Source organism: Pseudophryne corroboree, chromosome 6, assembly GCF_028390025.1.
Source record: "Pseudophryne corroboree isolate aPseCor3 chromosome 6, aPseCor3.hap2, whole genome shotgun sequence".
In the NCBI taxonomy this organism is placed as follows: Eukaryota; Metazoa; Chordata; class Amphibia; order Anura; family Myobatrachidae; genus Pseudophryne; species Pseudophryne corroboree.
Window position 1 is genome coordinate 180,215,833 of NC_086449.1, and position 20,408 is coordinate 180,236,240.

At 46.7% G+C, this 20,408-nt stretch overlaps 1 protein-coding gene across 7 annotated transcripts in view; it reads left to right on the top strand.

The window, feature by feature from the left end:
- Positions 1-20,408, top strand: part of KCNU1 (potassium calcium-activated channel subfamily U member 1) — a 513,844-nt gene that overhangs the window by 135,599 nt on the left and 357,837 nt on the right. For all 7 annotated transcript variants that reach the window (XM_063925441.1, XM_063925446.1, XM_063925442.1 and 4 more), the window contains 2 exons: positions 10,998-11,165; positions 14,536-14,627. In XM_063925441.1, coding sequence (XP_063781511.1) covers positions 10,998-11,165; positions 14,536-14,627 — 260 coding nt within the window. The remainder of the gene's footprint in view (positions 1-10,997; positions 11,166-14,535; positions 14,628-20,408) is intronic.

Consider the following 20,408-nt stretch of genomic DNA (forward strand, 5'->3'; position numbering starts at 1 on the left):
ACAAACACCGGGCCCATCTAGGAGTGGCACTGCAGTGTCACGCAGGATGTCCCTTCCAAAAAACCCTCCCCAAACAGCACATGACGCAAAGAAAAAAAGAGGCGCAATGAGGTAGCTGACTGTGTGAGTAAGATTAGCGACCCTAGTGGCCGACACAAACACCGGGCCCATCTAGGAGTGGCACTGCAGTGTCACGCAGGATGTCCCTTCCAAAAAACCCTCCCCAAACAGCACATGACGCAAAGAAAAAAAGAGGCGCAATGAGGTAGCTGACTGTGTGAGTAAGATCAGCGACCCTAGTGGCCGACACAAACACCGGGCCCATCTAGGAGTGGCACTGCAGTGTCACGCAGGATGTCCCTTCCAAAAAACCCTCCCCAATCAGCACATGATGCAAAGAAAAAGAAAAGAAAAAAGAGGTGCAAGATGGAATTGTCCTTGGGCCCACCCACCCTTATGTTGTATAAACAAAACAGGACATGCACACTTTAACCAACCCATCATTTCAGTGACAGGGTCTGCCACACGACTGTGACTGATATGACGGGTTGGTTTGGACCCCCCCCAAAAAAGAAGCAATTAATCTCTCCTTGCACAAACTGGCTCTACAGAGGCAAGATGTCCACCTCATCTTCACCCTCCGATATATCACCGTGTACATCCCCCTCCTCACAGATTATCAATTCGTCCCCACTGGAATCCACCATCTCAGCTCCCTGTGTACTTTGTGGAGGCAATTGCTGCTGGTCAATGTCTCCGCGGAGGAATTGATTATAATTCATTTTAATGAACATCATCTTCTCCACATTTTCTGGATGTAACCTTGTACGCCGATTGCTGACAATTCTCCATATTCTCCATATTTTAATAGGCACAACTAAAAGGCACCTCAGGTAAACAATGGAGATGGATGGATTGGATACTAGTATACAATTATGGACGGGCTGCCGAGTGCCGACACAGAGGTAGCCACAGCCGTGAACTACCGCACTGTACTGTGTCTGCTGCTAATATATAGACTGGTTGATAAAGAGATAGTATACTCGTAACTAGTATGTATGTATAAAGAAAGAAAAAAAAACCACGGTTAGGTGGTATATACAATTATGGACGGGCTGCCGAGTGCCGACACAGAGGTAGCCACAGCCGTGAACTACCGCACTGTACTGTGTCTGCTGCTAATATATAGACTGGTTGATAAAGAGATAGTATACTCGTAACTAGTATGTATGTATAAAGAAAGAAAAAAAAACCACGGTTAGGTGGTATATACAATTATGGACGGGCTGCCGAGTGCCGACACAGAGGTAGCCACAGCCGTGAACTACCGCACTGTACTGTGTCTGCTGCTAATATATAGACTGGTTGATAAAGAGATAGTATACTCGTAACTAGTATGTATGTATAAAGAAAGAAAAAAAAACCACGGTTAGGTCACTGGTATATACAATTATGGACGGGCTGCCGAGTGCCGACACAGAGGTAGCCACAGCCGTGAACTACCGCACTGTACTGTGTCTGCTGCTAATATAGACTGGTTGATAAAGAGATAGTATACTACTAATATTATATACTGGTGGTCAGGTCACTGGTCACTAGTCACACTGGCAGTGGCACTCCTGCAGCAAAAGTGTGCACTGTTTAATTTTAATATAATATTATGTACTCCTGGCTCCTGCTATAACCTATAACTGGCACTGCAGTAGTGCTCCCCAGTCTCCCCCACAATTATAAGCTGTGTGAGCTGAGCAGTCAGACAGATATATAATATATATAGATGATGCAACACACTGGCCTGAGCCTGAGCAGTGCACACAGATATGGTATGTATGTGACTGAGTCACTGTGTGCTGTGTATCGCTTTTTTCAGGCAGAGAACGGATTATAAATAAAAGTGGTGGTCACTGGTCACTATCAGCAAAACTCTGCACTGTACACTACTGAGTACTCCTAATGCTCCCCAAAATTAGTAAATCAAGTGTCTAAACGGAGAGGACGCCAGCCACGTCCTCTCCCTATCAATCTCAATGCACGTGTGAAAATGGCGGCGACGCGCGGCTCCTTATATAGAATCCGAGTCTCGCGATAGAATCCGAGCCTCGCGAGAATCCGACAGCGTCATGATGACGTTCGGGCGCGCTCGGGTTAACCGAGCAAGGCGGGAAGATCCGAGTCGCTCGGACCCGTGAAAAAAAACATGAAGTTCTGGCGGGTTCGGATTCAGAGAAACCGAACCCGCTCATCTCTAATTTTAACCCCTGCCATTTTTACACAAAAAAGCGGGAGATAAGGACGTCGTGAAGGGGCGGAGCCTATCTCCTCAGCACACAAGCGCCATTTTCCCTCACAGTTCCGCTGGAAGGACGGCTCCCTGACTCTCCCCTGCAGTCCTGCTTCAGAATCAGGGTAAAAAAGAGAAGGGGGGGCACTATTGGCAGCAAATGACAATATAAACAGCAGCTATAAGGGAATAACAGTTATATAAGGTTATCCCTGTATATATATATAGCGCTGGGTGTGTGCTGGCAGACTCTCCCTCTGTCTCTCCAAAGGGCTCGTGGGGTCCTGTCCTCTATCAGAGCATTCCCGGTGTGTGTGCTGTGTGTCGGTACGTGTGTGTCGACATGTATGAGGAGGAAAATGATGTGGAGGCGGAGCAATTGCCTGCGTTAGTGATGTCACCCCCTAGGGAGTCGACACCTGACTGGATGATCGTGTTCAAACAATTAAGTGATAATGTCAACACTTTGCAAAAAACTGTTGACGACATGAGACAGCCGGCAAATCAATTAGTGCCTGTCCAGGCGTCTCAGACACCGTCAGGGGCCCTAAAACGCCCGTTACCTCAGTGGGTCGACACAGACCCAGACACAGATACGGAGTCTAGTGTCGACGGTGATGAGTCGAACGTAATGTCCAGTAGGGCCACACGTTACATGATCACGGCAATGAAGGAAGCATTGCACATTTCTGACACTACAAATACCACTAAGAAGGGTATTATGTGGGGGGTGAAAAAACTACCAATAGTTTTTCCTGAGTCAGATGAATTGAATGAGGTATGTGATAAAGCGTGGGTTTCTCCCGACAAAAAACTGCTAATTTCTAATAAATTATTGGCACTATATCCTTTCCCATCAGAGGTTAGGACACGTTGGGAAACACCCCCTAGGGTAGATAAGGCGCTCACACATTTATCTAAACAAGTAGCGTTACCGTCTCCTGATACGGCCACCCTCAAAGAACCAGCTGATAGAAGGCTGGAAAATATCCTAAAAAGTATATACACACATACTGGTGTTATACTGCGACCAGCAATCGCTTCAGCCTGGATGTGCAGTGCTGGAGTCGCGTGGTCGGATTCCCTGACTGAAAATATTGATACCCTGGATAGGGACAACATATTGTTAACTATAGAGCATTTGAAGGATGCATTACTATATATGCGTGATGCACAGAGGGATATTTGCACCCTGGCATCAAGAGTAAGTGCTATGTCCATCTCTGCCAGAAGAACGTTATGGACGCGTCAGTGGTCAGGGGATGCGGATTCCAAACGACATATGGAAGTATTGCCGTATAAAGGGGAGGAGTTATTTGGGGCTGGTCTTTCGGACCTGGTGGCCACGGCAACGGCTGGAAAGTCCACCTTCTTACCCCAGGTCACTTCACATCAACAGAAAAAGACACCGTCTTTTCAAACTCAGTCCTTTCGTTCCCATAAATACAAGCGAGCAAAAGGCCATTCCTTTCTGCCCCGGGGCAGAGGAAGGGGAAAAAGACTGCACCATGCAGCCGCTTCCCAGGATCAGAAGCCTTCCCCTGCTTCTGCCAAGTCTTCAGCATGACGCTGGGGCTTTACAAGCAGACTCAGACTTGGTGGGGGCCCGTCTCAAGAATTTCAACGCGCAGTGGGCTCACTCGCAAGTGGATCCCTGGATTCTACAGGTAGTATCGCAGGGGTACAAACTGGAATTCGAGGCGTTTCCCCCTCGCCGGTTCCTGAAGTCTGCTCTGCCAAAGTCTCCCTCCGACAGGGAGGCAGTTCTGGAACCCATTCACAAGCTGTATTCCCAGCAGGTGATAATCAAGGTACCCCTCCTACAACAAGGAAAGGGGTATTATTCCACGCTGTTTGTGGTACCGAAGCCGGACGGCTCGGTGAGACCAATTTTAAATCTGAAATCCTTGAACACTTACATAAAAAGGTTCAAATTCAAGATGGAATCACTCAGAGCGGTGATAGCGAACCTGGAAGAAGGGGACTATATGGTGTCTCTGGACATCAAAGATGCTTATCTCCACGTCCCAATCTACCCTTCTCACCAAGGGTATCTCAGGTTTGTAGTACAAGACTGTCATTATCAGTTTCAGACGCTGCCGTTTGGGTTGTCCACGGCACCTCGGGTCTTTACCAAGGTAATGGCCGAAATGATGATTCTTCTTCGAAGAAAAGGCGTATTAATTATCCCTTACTTGGACGATCTCCTGATAAGGGCAAGGTCCAGGGGACAGTTAGAAGTCGGAGTAGCACTATCTCAGATAGTGTTACGTCAGCACGGGTGGATCCTAAATATTCCAAAATCGCAGCTGATTCCAACGACACGTCTTCTGTTCCTAGGAATGATTCTGGACACAGTCCAGAAGAAGGTTTTTCTCCCGGAGGAGAAGGCCAAGGAGTTATCCGAGCTAGTCAGGAACCTCCTAAAACCAGCCCAGGTGTCAGTGCATCAGTGCACGAGGGTCCTGGGAAAAATGGTGGCTTCTTACGAAGCAATTCCATTCGGAAGATTCCATGCAAGAACGTTTCAGTGGGATCTACTGGACAAATGGTCCGGTTCGCATCTTCAGATGCAGCAGCGGATAACCCTGTCACCAAAGACAAGGGTGTCTCTCCTGTGGTGGTTGCAGAGTGCTCATCTTCTAGAGGGCCGCAGATTCGGCATTCAGGATTGGATCCTGGTGACCACGGATGCAAGCCTGAGAGGCTGGGGAGCAGTCACACAGGGAAAAAACTTCCAGGGCTTGTGGTCAAGCATGGAAACATCTCTTCATATAAACATTCTGGAACTACGGGCCATTTACAATGCCCTAAGTCAAGCGAAACCCCTGCTTCAGGGTCAGGCGGTATTGATCCAATCGGACAACATCACGTCAGTCGCCCACGTAATCAGACAGGGCGGCACGAGAAGCAGGAGGGCAATGGCAGAGGCTGCAAGGATTCTTCGCTGGGCGGAAAATCATGTGATAGCTCTGTCAGCAGTGTTCATTCCGGGAGTGGACAACTGGGAAGCAGACTTCCTCAGCAGACACGACCTTCACCCGGGAGAGTGGGGACTTCACCCAGAAGTCTTCCACCTGATTGTAAACCGTTGGGAAAAACCAAAGGTGGACATGATGGCGTCACGTCTAAACAAAAAATTAGACAGATATTGCGCCAGGTCAAGGGACCCTCAGGCAATAGCGGTGGACGCTCTGGTGACACCGTGGGTGTACCAGTCAGTGTATGTGTTCCCTCCTCTGCCTCTCATACCAAAAGTACTGAGAATCATAAGAAGGAGAGGAGTAAGAACGATACTCGTGGTTCCGGATTGGCCAAGAAGGACTTGGTACCCGGAACTTCAGGAGATGCTCACGGAAGACCCGTGGCCTCTACCTCTAAGAAAGGACCTGCTCCAGCAGGGGCCTTGTCTGTTCCAAGACTTACCGCGGCTGCGTTTGACGGCATGGCGGTTGAACGCCGGATCCTGAAGGAAAAAGGCATTCCAGATGAAGTCATCCCTACCCTGGTCAAAGCCAGGAAGGATGTAACCGCAAAACATTATCACCGCATTTGGCGAAAATATGTTGCGTGGTGTGAGGCCAAGAAGGCCCCTACAGAGGAATTTCAACTGGGTCGTTTCCTCCATTTCCTGCAAACAGGACTGTCTATGGGCCTAAAATTAGGGTCCATTAAGGTTCAAATTTCGGCCCTGTCGATTTTCTTCCAGAAAGAACTGGCTTCAGTACCTGAAGTTCAGACATTTGTAAAAGGGGTACTGCATATACAACCTCCTTTTGTGCCTCCAGTGGCACCTTGGGATCTCAATGTTGTTTTGAGGTTCCTTAAGTCACATTGGTTTGAACCACTCACCACTGTGGACTTAAAATATCTCACATGGAAGGTGACGATGCTGTTAGCCCTGGCTTCAGCCAGGCGTGTGTCAGAATTGGCGGCTTTATCATATAAAAGCCCTTACTTCATTTTTCATTCTGACAGGGCAGAATTGAGGACTCGTCCTCAATTTCTCCCTAAGGTGGTTTCTGCTTTTCACATGAACCAACCTATTGTGGTGCCTGCGGCTACTAGGGACTTGGAGGACTCCAAGTTACTTGACGTTGTCAGGGCCCTGAAAATATATGTTTCCAGGACGGCTGGAGTCAGAAAGTCTGACTCGCTGTTTATCCTGTATGCACCCAACAAGCTGGGTGCTCCTGCTTCTAAGCAGACTATTGCTCGTTGGATTTGTAGTACAATTCAGCTTGCACATTCTGTGGCAGGCCTGCCACAGCCAAAATCTGTAAAAGCCCATTCCACAAGGAAAGTGGGCTCATCTTGGGCGGCTGCCCGAGGGGTCTCGGCTTTACAACTTTGCCGAGCAGCTACTTGGTCAGGGGCAAACACGTTTGCTAAATTCTACAAATTTGATACCCTGGCTGAGGAGGACCTGGAGTTCTCTCATTCGGTGCTGCAGAGTCATCCGCACTCTCCCGCCCGTTTGGGAGCTTTGGTATAATCCCCATGGTCCTTACGGAGTCCCAGCATCCACTAGGACGTCAGAGAAAATAAGATTTTACTTACCGATAAATCTATTTCTCGTAGTCCGTAGTGGATGCTGGGCGCCCATCCCAAGTGCGGATTGTCTGCAATACTTGTACATAGTTATTGTTAACTAAATCGGGTTATTGTTGTTGTGAGCCATCTTTTCAGAGGCTCCTTCGTTGTTATCATACTGTTAACTGGGTTCAGATCACGAGTTGTACGGTGTGATTGGTGTGGCTGGTATGAGTCTTACCCGGGATTCAATATCCTTCCTTATTATGTACACTCGTCCGGGCACAGTATCCTAACTGAGGCTTGGAGGAGGGTCATAGGGGGAGGAGCCAGTGCACACCACCTGATCCTAAAGCTTTTATTCTTGTGCCCTGTCTCCTGCGGAGCCGCTATTCCCCATGGTCCTTACGGAGTCCCAGCATCCACTACGGACTACGAGAAATAGATTTATCGGTAAGTAAAATCTTATTTTATATTCTTGACCACACGTCTCTTCAACTATAGCTTCCTCTTGTTTGACTTCATTGATTAGCTGGTTGAAAGAAGGAGCTGGCTTTCTGGTAGAGTCTCCCCAGAGCTTCAGTGCAACTGGGTCTAAAGATAGTGCTCCTCTTAGTAACTGTCGCATGAGACTCTCATCTACTTCACTAAGGGTCATTCCCCTTTTTTACCACAATGCGGTATACCAGGTGGTATAGATATTTGGACAATCTCTCCCCTGGCTCTTGGCAGGTGTTTCTTAACTTGTAAAGGAGGTTAGTGGCATCTTCTGATGTTCCAAACTCTCTTTCGGGTGCCACTAGATAGTTCCGTGCAGTAGCCTTAGGGTCACTCCGACGATTAGCCTGCACAATCTCCACTGCTGGACCACGTAAACCCTCCACTATCCGTTGTCTCTTTGCAGTCTCAGGACAGTGCCACTCTTCCATGTACTGGATTGCTGTGTCTTTCCACACCTCATAGGCATCTTCTTCAGCTGGAACAGGTTGGAAACCTGAGAAAGGTCTCAATCTCCTATATCCACCGTCATGCTGGTTTCTTCCCAGTTGCTCCACGAGTTAATTCATAGCGGTCAAAAATAATTGACTTTGGGTGTCAGAGGTTCCATCTAGGCCCAGAGGTGAATCATCTTGTCTTAGAATGTCAGGAGACTGTACACTGGGGCTCCTTGCCCACTCTTCAGTAGGACTTGATTCTTGGGCAGCTTTTATCCCCTCACTTGGCTTAAGAGGAAACACTATGCTCCAACGTTTGCTTCACTCATAGGAAAAGACAGCAGGGATCAGTCCTCTCTCCAACACAGCATTGCTGTCTAGCAGCACAGCATCATCCTGCCTGCCCAGTACATTTGGCCTTTGCATCCCTGTCTGATCTGCAACTATCTTGGTAATCTCCTCATCTGAAACTCCATATAGTTCACCTCACAACACAAAACAGCATTCTGAATCTTTGGATAGTTGTTCACACCAACCATATACTTCACTGGCTTCAAACTAGCCATGGCGCCCGCCTTGTAAGCAAATTCTGAGTTAGCTGTACAAATTTCAGCAGTGTACTCAACTGTAACACCCCTTTACCTGGGTTTTCTGGGTAATGGTGTGTATTTAAACTCTTCCCCTTTGCAATGCTTCTATCCATGTACTTCTCTTGGTATTAGTGCCTCCACCCGAATCTTGACATGACGTGCTCTTCTGGGGAGTGTTCAATTTCAGCAACACCAGAGGGAGATTCGGGAACACCCTGCCCCCACTACAGGAATATATCACACGGATATGTTGCAAAAGCCACCCTGGCACATTTATTAAAGGGCCTGGAATAGCAACTGCTTTTGTGCATTTATATACAAGGTACTATAGTAAGATCAATGAAAGAGGACATATACTAAATAGGCATAGAAACATATTGAACAGACAGTAATGTACACACATATCTAAAGGGTGTATAATGCAGTAATAAGGAAAATTGACCATAACACATTAATCTGCTCTCTCCTGTCTGTCCCTTCCTGAACCTTTCTTTTGTATACAAATAACACCCAGGCTTTTGCAATCACTGACTGGGTAATGACAATTTAAACAGCAGTATCACAAGTAATTTCACACATATCACATTCAGCATTAGACAATATATCCCCCACTATAGGGGGTAATTCTGAATTGATCGCAGCAGGACTTTTGTTAGCAGTTGGGCAAAACCATGTGCACTGCAGGGGAGGCAGATATAACATGTGCAGAGAGAGTTAGATTTGGGTGTGGTATGTTCAATCTGCAATCTAATTTGCAGTGTAAAAATAAAGCAGCCAGTATTTACCCTGCACAGAAACAATATAACCCACCCAAATCTAACTATTTCTGCACATGTTATATCTGCCTCCCCTGCACTGCACATGGTTTTGCCCAACTGCTAACAAAATTCCTGCTGCGATCAACTTGGAATTACCCCCATAGTGCACTGTTATTTCAGAGTTCATAAATTATCTTCTGCATGCTATGGCTTGGAGAAAACTGTACTTTAAAGGGTTCCAATTGACACTTTCAGCAACACTGGTACTTGTAGTGCCACAAACTGATTCGTGATTAAATCACATACTTTGTTAGTTAACAATTGTTAGTCTTTAGCAAGAAACATAACACTGTAAACTGTTACTTATCTCACACATCTCCAAAGTGTGCGTCCCTCTGCAACCTCTCCTCTCCAGGGGTCAAAAAGGAAGGTTTTGAAATGTGTTATCCTCTTTAGGCTACTTAAATCCATCAGACTGGGGTTCTCCCTCTCAGTGGGGCGCTCTCTGTACAGACACTTTGATTTCTCCCCCAGTATTCTCCAGTCATAGTCAGCTGCATCTTAGCTATATCCAAAACATTGCTCCTTCTTCTCTCTCTCGTTGCCCATCTCCTCCTCCACTCCTCTGGACAAAAGCATTCCATTCTCCACTCTCCCCCTCTCCATGCCCTGTTTTCCCCGCCCCCGACAGCCTCTGCGTGTCTCTCTGTATATCCTCTGAAACCCAAGGCTGTCTGGGAAATGTAGTCTGTAAACACAAAATGCAAGGTGTCCAATTTCACATCTGCTGCTCGTCATAAGCGCCGGGCTCTTCACTTAATTATCAGAGGTTAACCTGTCACTTGAACTAAACATTGCCGAACCTCTCAGAGAGCAATAGGAGGAAAGGAGAGATAGCTATTTTGACTCTTAAATGCATTAAAGGAAAGCTTGACAGTTAGCAAATGCTTATCTGATGTGTAAAGGGTACTGACAACACACCCAGTGACCTTAAGTGTTGTGCAAAAATATTTCTCTTTTTTTACATCAAAGGAGGAGCCCTAAGGAGAGTGAGAGCTAAGCAAGGAGACCTAGGGCCCTTTGGAATAGAGTCAGCCTATCCCTGCAAACCTTACATATTTAACATACAGCAGGCGGAGCTTGGACTGTCATCCCAGCATTTACAGCACTGAGCAGGGCAGCATCAGAGGCGGGATAGGGCAGAGAAGGAGGCAGATTATTCTCCTCAGCGCCAGCCTTTTGACAGCATCAATCCGGGGAAGGCCCACCTGGTGGTGCGGCCTGACAAAGATTGGCAGCGGCAGCGCAGCATGTCCCATTGTAAGTCTAACGTGTTCAACCCTGCTTGCTAACTTGGTTGGAATACCAGCTCGCTCGACCCAAATTATTCCATCTGGGCCCTTTCAGACCATACAGCAACACGGATTATGCGCACTCATGTGCAATAACCCGTGTTAAAAGATGGCGGTCTAAAAGTGGTATAAGAGTGGGCTTTCCACAGCTCCCTGTTTTTCCCAGTGCTACTGTTGGCAGTCATCTCCTCATTATTTTGTGTTATTTGAGTGTAGGATGGTTGCTCTGTGATCGTGTCAGTATGTACGACATTCTCCCTGAGTTGAGGCATTATTTGTTTTGTATTAATGATGTTTAGAACGTTCTGGATAACAAGTTTCCAAATAGGAAGTCTCTGCATTTACTGGGGCTCACAATCCTAAATGAATGTGCATTAATCACAAAAAATGGTGTAATTGGTTCCATACATTTATTTTGTTAGGTGAAAATGAAGTTAAGAATTGTACCAATATGGCAGTGGTCTGCTCTGAGACTTTGACCATTAGAAAAGAGTGTGCATGATGTAAATGTAGTGTACTTACTGTACTTACAACTGCAATTTTATTAGCTGGAGAACTCGGGAGACCCATGGCTAGAAGACAACGTCCACCACATGGATTATTTTCAGTGCATTTACCTACTGATGGTGACATTCTCAACCGTTGGCTATGGAGACACCACAGCTGAAACTACCTTGGGACGTATCTTCATAATTCTCTCCATTATTGGTGGCATGGTAAGACTTTTTAAAGAAAAATAACTGGAAAAATTGCAGCAAAAAGATCAGCTGAGGGAATAGCATAGACTGTTGGAAAAACAACAAAAACAAGTAGTAACCTTAACTGGCACTGATAAATAGAAGACCCCACATCTCTCTGTAGCCCTGAAATTAGCAAAGGAGAAAACAGGTAAATGAGAAGTGCTATTATTAGCTTGGAGTAAGTCTAGCTATACTAATATATACTCTAGCTCCTAATGAAGAGAATGGTGTATAAGATTGGTGATGAAAATGAATCACAAATGATAATACCACTTTTATTTTATTTACTGATTATTATAATATATATATGTATATAGATAGATAGATAGATAGATAGATATACTGTATATATACATACATACATATTATATCAAATGTGCCATTCAGGCCCCTCCTCTCTGAGTAGCAGCTCAGTAGTGAGTGCTAGTAGACTGTGGTGCTGTGCCAGAGTCAACCGCGCATGCCCAGTTTTCCATGGAAATAGTGTGTTGGGCATTTTCCTGTTGATATTTCTACTGTGCATGCAAAAAACTCTGGGGAAAAGGGTCCTCACACCATTTTCCTGCTGATTTGTGCAGTGCTGTGGATGTGGGACTCCAGAGAGGTAAACGGTGCCACTGTAGATCACTGCGACAATATAGCAGTGTTACACTGGTTAAGGGCAACTTGTCACACTAAGATTCGCAAAGGAAATGACTGTATGTACTGTAGACATATTTTCCCTTACAGAGAAAGCAATAAAGGCCTTTACGGCGGCTAGGGCCAAGGGGGTATCCGTTCAGAAGCATTCAAATCCTACAATAATTGGCTAGCAGGATTTTGCATTTTTTTCATCCTGGAGATTCATCTGGAGGAGCACTTGAATGTCATCAGGTACCTGCATCTGGGCCACAGCATGCAGAAATCCTCCCAGGGCATGGCTTGGCGTGCGTATGACAAGGAATTTTGTTGCAAGCAAGATGGCAGGAGGGTGATGGACATGGGGTGGAAGGACATGGAGATGTGGCACGAAGTCAAACAGCCTTTGCATCCTGCGCCTGAGGTGCCAAGTGCGAGCAAGGCTTCTAATGCGGGTCGCCTGGCTACACAGCAGACGTCTGGGGACAAATGTTTTGTGTTTAACAATGCTTCTTGTACTCAGGGGCATTTCTTTTGTCACCTCCTTCCTGCTTTGTGGGGGAACCCACCCAGTGTCCAAGTGTTTCAGGCTGGATGCCCATCAACAGTCTAGCCAAGCAGCAAAGGCTTCAAGTGCTAAGTAAGGCACCCTTTCCTGTCTGTATCAAGGCAATGGTAAAGTGGTTGGACTGGTACCTGAATGAACAGGATGCTGTGTTTTTGTTGGACAGGTTTAGTTTTGGTTTTCACTAGCCAGTTTGCAGGGTTGTCGACACAGGTTCACCTAGGAATCTAAAATCTGCTTTTGTGTTGCCTTGTGTTCTTAGGGATAAGGTTGCCCTTATCCCTTATTAGGGTGAGGTTGGTGTCATTCCATGGCAGGGCTGTTTGCAGAATCCCCTATTAGGGTTCTTGTTCTCTCCCCAGTGGGGCTGGTACCTGAGAAAATTCCAGGAGAATACGGGCTCATTAATCATCTGCTCCCAGGCTGCTTTGTCGGGCTGCAGGTGTGCTTTGCTTGCGCATTGCTTGCAGCCTGAAGGCACCCACTCTGAGTGTGGATTTAGATGTGGAGTTTCGGGGATGGAGCAGTCTGCTTCAGGGTCATAGTTCAAAACAGCTGCTATGCTTTAATGGTGGCTGGCCCCTACCCTGTAACCAGCAGTCACCAATGGAACCCTCCTTTCCTGTCTCTCAGTCTCTTCACATTATACAACTCCTTTCCTCCCGATCAGCGTCCATTCCAAACTTTTCCTTTCTTCTCCACCCTTTCTGAAACCAGGTGAAAGTCTCAGAAAGGGGGGTTTTATGTACTTTACAGCAGATTCCGTTAAGTATATATTATATATAATCTAAAATGTATATTATATTTGAGTAATGCAGATATAAAAACATCAATGAAAGGCATTGGGTAGGAAATGCCGGCGGCATCCCGATGCTTAGAATCCCGACATAGGGAAGGTTAGCATACTTACCTTACCCCAATGCCCCCCTAACCCTCCCTCCCTGCAGCCTAAACATAACTTGGCAGGGAGGTTGTTCCAAACATCTTGGAGAATTAACTACAGCTCTTATGTGGATATAGGCTTGCTCAAATCCTTCTGTCTTTTCATGTAATCCCAGACAGACTCGATAATGTGGAGATCAGGGCTCTGCGGGGTCAATATCATCACTTCCAGGACTCCTTGTTCTTCTTTATGCTGTAGTTCTTAATAATATTGACTATATGTTTGGGGTCGTTGTCCTGCTGCAGAATAAATTTGGAGCCAGATGCCTCCCTGATGGTATTGCATGATGGATAAGTACCTACCTGTATTTCTCAGCATTGAGACTAAAGTGGACCAGTCACCTACTCTAGGCACTGTGGTCTACTTTAATGCTGTAGTTTAATATTTAAAATTCATTCTACTACTATAATAATAATTATTATTTTATTTATATAGCGCTCTTACTCCAATAGGACTCAAGGTGCTTTACAGAAAGAATGAACATAATATAGTACAGAAATAATGAAGTACAGGAAAGCTTGGCAGCTATTATCAAGAGAATGAGATAACATACTGATTATATTAGCACAGTGTACATATGTTACTGTGTATACTAACACAAAATGCCTATTTATCTGAAAATGAGAGATTACACATAGGGGGTCATTCCGAGTTTGCTCGTTGCCGATTTTCGCAACGGAGCAATTAAGGCGAAAATGCGCATGGTACGCAGTGCACATGCGCTAAGTATTTTAGCTCAAAACTTAGTAAATTTACTCACGTCCGAACAAAGAATTTCCATCGTTGAAGTGATCGGAGTGTGATTGACAGGAAGTGGGTGTTTCTGGGCGGAAACTGACTGTTTTCTGGGAGTGTGCGGAAAAACGCAGGCGTGCCAGGATAAAACGCGGGAATGTCTGGAGAAATGGGGGAGTGGCTGGCCGAACGCAGGGCGTGTTTGTGACGTCAAACCAGGAACGAAACGTGCTGAGCTGATCGCAGTGTAGGAGTAAGTCTCGAGCTACTCAGAAACTGCTAAGAATTTTCTATTCGCAATTCTGCTAATCTTTCGTTCGCAATTCTGCTAAGCTAAGATACACTCCCAGAGGGCGGCGGCCTAGCGTGTGCAATGCTGCTAAAATCTGCTAGCGAGCGAACAACTCGGAATGACCCCCATAGGGAGGAAGACTATATTTGTTCTGCAGAGTTATTGATCAAGTTGCATATACTGTACCTTGTAGGTTCTATTTGCCAGTCAAGTTCCTGAAATTGCGCATATTGTAGGAAGTCACAAAAAATACAGTGGATTTCATGTGGTTGCAGGTGGAAGAAAGTAAGTCTATTTGCAAGTTAGCCATTAAAGATATTGTAAAAGTAAATTGCAACAGAATATACTGCGCTATGTAAGAAACTGTAAATAATAATGATTAGGGCGGGTACACATCAGGAGAATAGGCACAATCGGGCATACACACTGTACGATCCAGGCGATATATCGTTCTGATTTGGATGGAAAATTACATGGTGCCAAGATCGTCCTTATGTGTACCCGGCCTTACTGTTGGGTATCTGGACTCCAAGTCGACAACTAAAAGGTCGACACACCTTAGATCGACACCAATTGGTCGACACACCTTAGGTCGGCATGGACAAAAGGTTGACATGGACAAAAGGTCGACAGGAACAAGGTCGACATGGAAAAAGGTCAACATGAGTTTTTCACAATTTTTTTCTTTTTTGGAACCTTTTCATACTTAACGATCCACGTGGACTACGATTGGAACGGTAATCTGTGCCGAGCGAAGCGGAGCAGAGTAAAGGCACCACGCCCGAAGCATGGCGAGCGAAGCGAGCCATGCGAGGGGACGCGGTGCACTAATTGGGGTTCCCGGTCACTCTACGAAGAAAACAACACCAAAAAACCCATAAAAAACTCATGTCGACCTTTTTCCATGTCGACCTTGTTCCTGTCGACCTTTTGCCCATGTCGACCTTTTGTCCATGTCGACCTAAGGTGTGTCGACCAATTGACGTCGACCTAAGGTGTGTCGACCTTTTTGTTGTCGACCTGAAGTCCCAGACCCTTACTGTTGTATCTTATTTAAAACTGAAGACTTATTTATTAATATTTTCTCCATCGCTGTGACAAATATAATATAATTAAAACAACAATAAATCACTAATTACATGTATTTACAATAGAATTATATCACCAATGCTGTCCCTGAGCAGTTACATTTCCTTTACCATTTTGCCAATCCAATCTGTCATTAAACTGATGTGTGAGCCAGCTTGCCATACGCACATTGGAACTGAAGGCATACTATGGGGTACATTCAATTAGGGTCGAAAGCTGCCGTCTGTCGAAAAGACGGCAGTTTTCGACTTTCTAAGGTCGAATCGTGATTCGACCTATTCAGTCCCCTTGATTTTTATTCGACAAGTCAGGGAATTCGACTTGTCAAATAGTACGTGAATCGGTGTTATAGCTGCCGATTCACGTAGTTTTGTGGGAAACGGGGCCAAATTCGACAGTATTTGGCCCCGTTTCCGACCATCTCAATCCGACATAAAAAAAGTCGTACTGAGATGAGGGACCTTAGAGGAGGAGAGGGGGGAGAGCCACGGGGAGACGGGGGAGAGCCGCGGGCAGACAGGGGATAGCAGCGATACAGCACAGCGCTGCAGGAGGATGTGTCATAGCCGCGCCGCTCACGGCAGTGTCCACCAAGCTCCAGCAAGTGAGATCATGCTTGCTGGAGCCGGGTGGACACTGCCGTGAGGTCTGGCGGCTGTGAGACATCCTTCTGCAGCGCTGTTGTAGTGCTGCTCTCCTCCGTCTGCCCGCGGCTCTCCCCGCTGGTCTCCCCCCTCTCCTCCGCTCACAGGTCTCCTCTCAATTCGACTTTTTTTAAAGTCGAATTGAGATGGGATTGAATAGGGGTTGTCGGATCCATTCCGACAAATGCATGTTGGAATGGATCCGACCCTAATTGAATATACCCCTATAGCAGTTTAAGGGGTATATGCAATTGCGGTCGAATTACCGAAAATGTCGAAAAACGGGACATTTTCGCCAAAAAAAAAAATTCGACAATGCAATTCAGTACTTTTCGTCAAAAAAACGGACTTTCCAAATTCGACTTTTTGAAATTCGACATTTGTCAAATTCGACATTTCTGCAATGGTACAAATGCGGCAATTCGACAAAAGTATATTCAATTGAAGATTGTAAATTCAACAACAGTGCTTTTAGACAGTAAATTCGTCATTTTCAATCCGCCACACTTTGCTGGCGGAATCTAATAAAAAAATGTAAAAACATGTTTTTTTGTGTGTTTTTTTATTGGTAATAGCATATCTATTTATATTAGAAGGGATTAGGTACTTGGTTTGTCTATTTTGGAGGCACAAGTATTATTTATATATTTTTAAAAATATATATATTTTTTTAATGGAATGGTAAAAATCTGGAAAAAAAAATGCGTGGGGTCCCCCCTCCTAAGCATAACCAGCCTCGGGCTCTTCGAGCCGGTCCTGGTTCTAAAAATCCGGGGGAAAAACTGACAGGGTATCCCCCGTATTTTTAAAACCAGCACCGGGCTCTGCGCCTGGTGCTGGTGCAAAAAATACAGGGGACAAAAGTGTAGGGGTCCCCCGTATTTTTTACACCAGCATCGGGCTCCACTAGCTGGGTAGATAATGCCACAGCCGGGGGTCACTTTTATACAGCGCCCTGCGGCCGTGGCATTAAATACCCAACTAGTCACCCCTGGCCGGGGTACCCTGGAGGAGTGGGGACCCCTTCAATCAAGGGCCAGGGGTGAAGCCCGAGGCTGTCCCCCCCCATCCAAGGGCTGCGGATGGGGGGCTGATAGCCTTTTGAAAAATGAAAGAATATTGTTTTTTCCAGTAGTACTACAAGTCCCAGCAAGCCTCCCCCGCAAGCTGGTACTTGGAGAACCACAAGTACCAGCATGCGGTAGAAAAACGGGCCCGCTGGTACCTGTAGTTCTACTGGAAAAAATACCCAAATAAAAACAGGACACGCACACCGTGAGAGTAAAACTTTATTTCACACATGTCGACACACACATACTTACCTATGTTCACACGCCGACCTCTGTCCACTTGTCCAAGTAGAATCCACAGTGTACCTGAAAATAAAATTATACTCACCTCAATCCAGTGTCCTGTGATTTGTAATCCACGTACTTGGCAAAACAAAAAAACGAATACACGGACCACACGGACTGAAAGGGGTCCCATATTTACACATGGGACCCCTTTCCCCGAATGCAGAGACCCCCCGTGACTCCTGTCACAGAAAGGTCCCTTCAGCCAATCAGGAAGCGCCACTTCGTGGCACTCTCCTGATTGGCTGTATGCGCGTCTGAGCTGGCAGACAGCGCATCGCACAGCTCCCTCCATTAGTTTCAATGGTGGGAACTTTGCGGTCAGCGGTGGGGTTACCCGCGGTCAGACGCGCAGAGCCAATCAGGTGAGTGCCACGAAGTGGCGCTTCCTGATTGGCTGAAGGGACCTTTCTGTGACAGGAGTCACGGGGGGTCTCTGCATTCGGGGAAAGGGGTCCCATGTGTAAACATGGGACCCCTTTCAGTCCGTGTGGTCCGGGTATTAGTTTTTTTGTTTTGCCAAGTACGTGGATTACAAACCACAGGACACTGGAATGAGGTGAGTATAATTTTATTCACAGGTACCCCGGATCGTCGGCGACATTGGAGACGTGGCAGTCGGCGGGTCAACATAGGTAAGTATGTATGTGTCGGCATGTATGAAATAAACTTTTACTTTCACGGTGTGTGTCTCATGTTTTTATTTGGGTATTTTTTTTCCAGCAGAACTACAGGTACCAGCGGGCCCGTTTTTCCACCCGCATGCTGGTACTTGTGGTTCTCCAAGTACCAGCTTGCGGGGGAGGCTTGCTGGGACTTGTAGTTCTTCTGGAAAAAACAATATTCTTTCATTTTACTCAAGGATATCAGCCCCCCATCAGCAGCCCTTGGATGCGGGGGACAGCCTCGGGCTTCATCCCTGGCCCTTGGGTGGCTGGGGGGGGACTCCTTGATTGAAGGGGTCCACACTCCTCCAGGGTACCCCGGCCAGGGGTGACTAGTTGGGTATTTAATGCCACGGCCGCAGGGCGCTGTATAAAAGTGACCCCCGGCTGTGGCATTATCTGTCCAGCTAGTGGAGCCCGGTGCTGGTGTAAAAAATGCGTGGGGTCCCCCCTCCTAAGCATAACCAGCCTCGGGCTCTTCGAGCCGGTCCTGGTTCTAAAAATCTGGGGGGAAAACTGACAGGGGATCCCCCGTATTTTTAAAACCAGCACCGGGCTCTGCGCCTGGTGCTGGTGCAAAAAATACAGGGGACAAAAGCGTAGGGGTCCCCCGTATTTTTTACACCAGCATCGGGCTCCACTAGCTGGGCAGATAATGCCACAGCCGGGGGTCACTTTTATACAGCGCCTTGCGGCCGTGGCATTAAATACCCAACTAGTCACCCCTGGCCGGGGTACCCTGGAGGAGTGGGGACCCCTTCAATCAAGGGCCAGGGGTGAAGCCCGAGGCTGTCCCCCCCATCCAAGGGCTGCGGATGGGGGGCTGATAGCCTTTTGAAAAATGAAAGAATATTGTTTTTTCCAGTAGTACTACAAGTCCCAGCAAGCCTCCCCCGCAAGCTGGTACTTGGAGAACCACAAGTACCAGCATGCGGGTTAAAAACGGGCCTGCTGGTACCTGTAGTTCTACTGGAAAAAAATACCCAAATAAAAACAGGACACGCACACCGTGAGAGTAAAACTTTATTTCACACATGTCGACACACACATACTTACCTATGTTCACACGCCGACCTCTGTCCACTTGTCCAAGTAGAATCCACAGTGTACCTGAAAATAAAATTATACTCACCTCAATCCAGTGTCCTGTGATTTGTAATCCACGTACTTGGCAAAACAAAAAAACGAATACACGGACCACACGGACTGAAAGGGGTCCCATGTCACCTTTCTGTGACAGGAGTCACGGGGGGTCTCTGCATTCGGGGAAAGGGGTCCCATGTGTAAACATGGGACCCCGTTCAGTCCGTGCGGTCCGGGTATTCGTTTTTTTGTTTTGCCAAGTACGTGGATTACAAATCACAGGACACTGGATTGAGGTGAGTATAATTTTATTCACAGGTACCCCGGATCGTCGGCGACATTGGAGACGTGGCAGTCGGCGGGTCAACATAGGTAAGTATGTATGTGTCGGCATGTATGAAATAAACTTTTACTTTCATGGTGTGTCTCCTGTTTTTATTTGGGTATTTTTTTTCCAGCAGAACTACAGGTACCAGCGGGCCCGTTTTTCCACCCGCATGCTGGTACTTGTGGTTCTCCAAGTACCAGCTTGCGGGGGAGGCTTGCTGGGACTTGTAGTTCTTCTGGAAAAAACAATATTCTTTCATTTTACTCAAGGCTATCAGCCCCCCATCCGCAGCCCTTGGATTGGGGGGACAGCCTCGGGCTTCACCCCTGGCCCTTGGGTGGCTGGGGGGGGACTCCTTGATTGAAGGGGTCCCCACTCCTCCAGGGTACCCCGGCCAGGGGTGACTAGTTGGGTATTTAATGCCACGGCCGCAGGGCGCTGTATAAAAGTGACCCCCGGCTGTGGCATTATCTGTCCAGCTAGTGGAGCCCGGTGCTGGTGTAAAAAATACGGGGGACCCCTACGCTTTTTGTCCCCCATATTTTTTGCACCAGGCGCAGAGCCCGGTGCTGGTTTTAAAAATATGGGGGATCCCCTGTCAGTTTTCCCCCCGAATTTTTAGAACCAGGACCGGCTCGAAGAGCCCGAGACTGGTTATGCTTAGGAGGGGGACCCCACGCAATTTTTTTTTCGGGTTTTTTACCGTTTTTACCCGTTTTTTAAACATTTTTAAAAATCTAATCAAAATCCGTCAAATCGGACGTTTTTCGACAGCGGGACTGTCGAATCCGTTTTTTATTGAATATGTTGAATTCCGGCACCCACCTGCCGGAATTCGACGGTCGAATTGTGTCGAATTAAAAAACGGGCGAAAAATTGCCGTGATTCGCCGGCAATTGCAT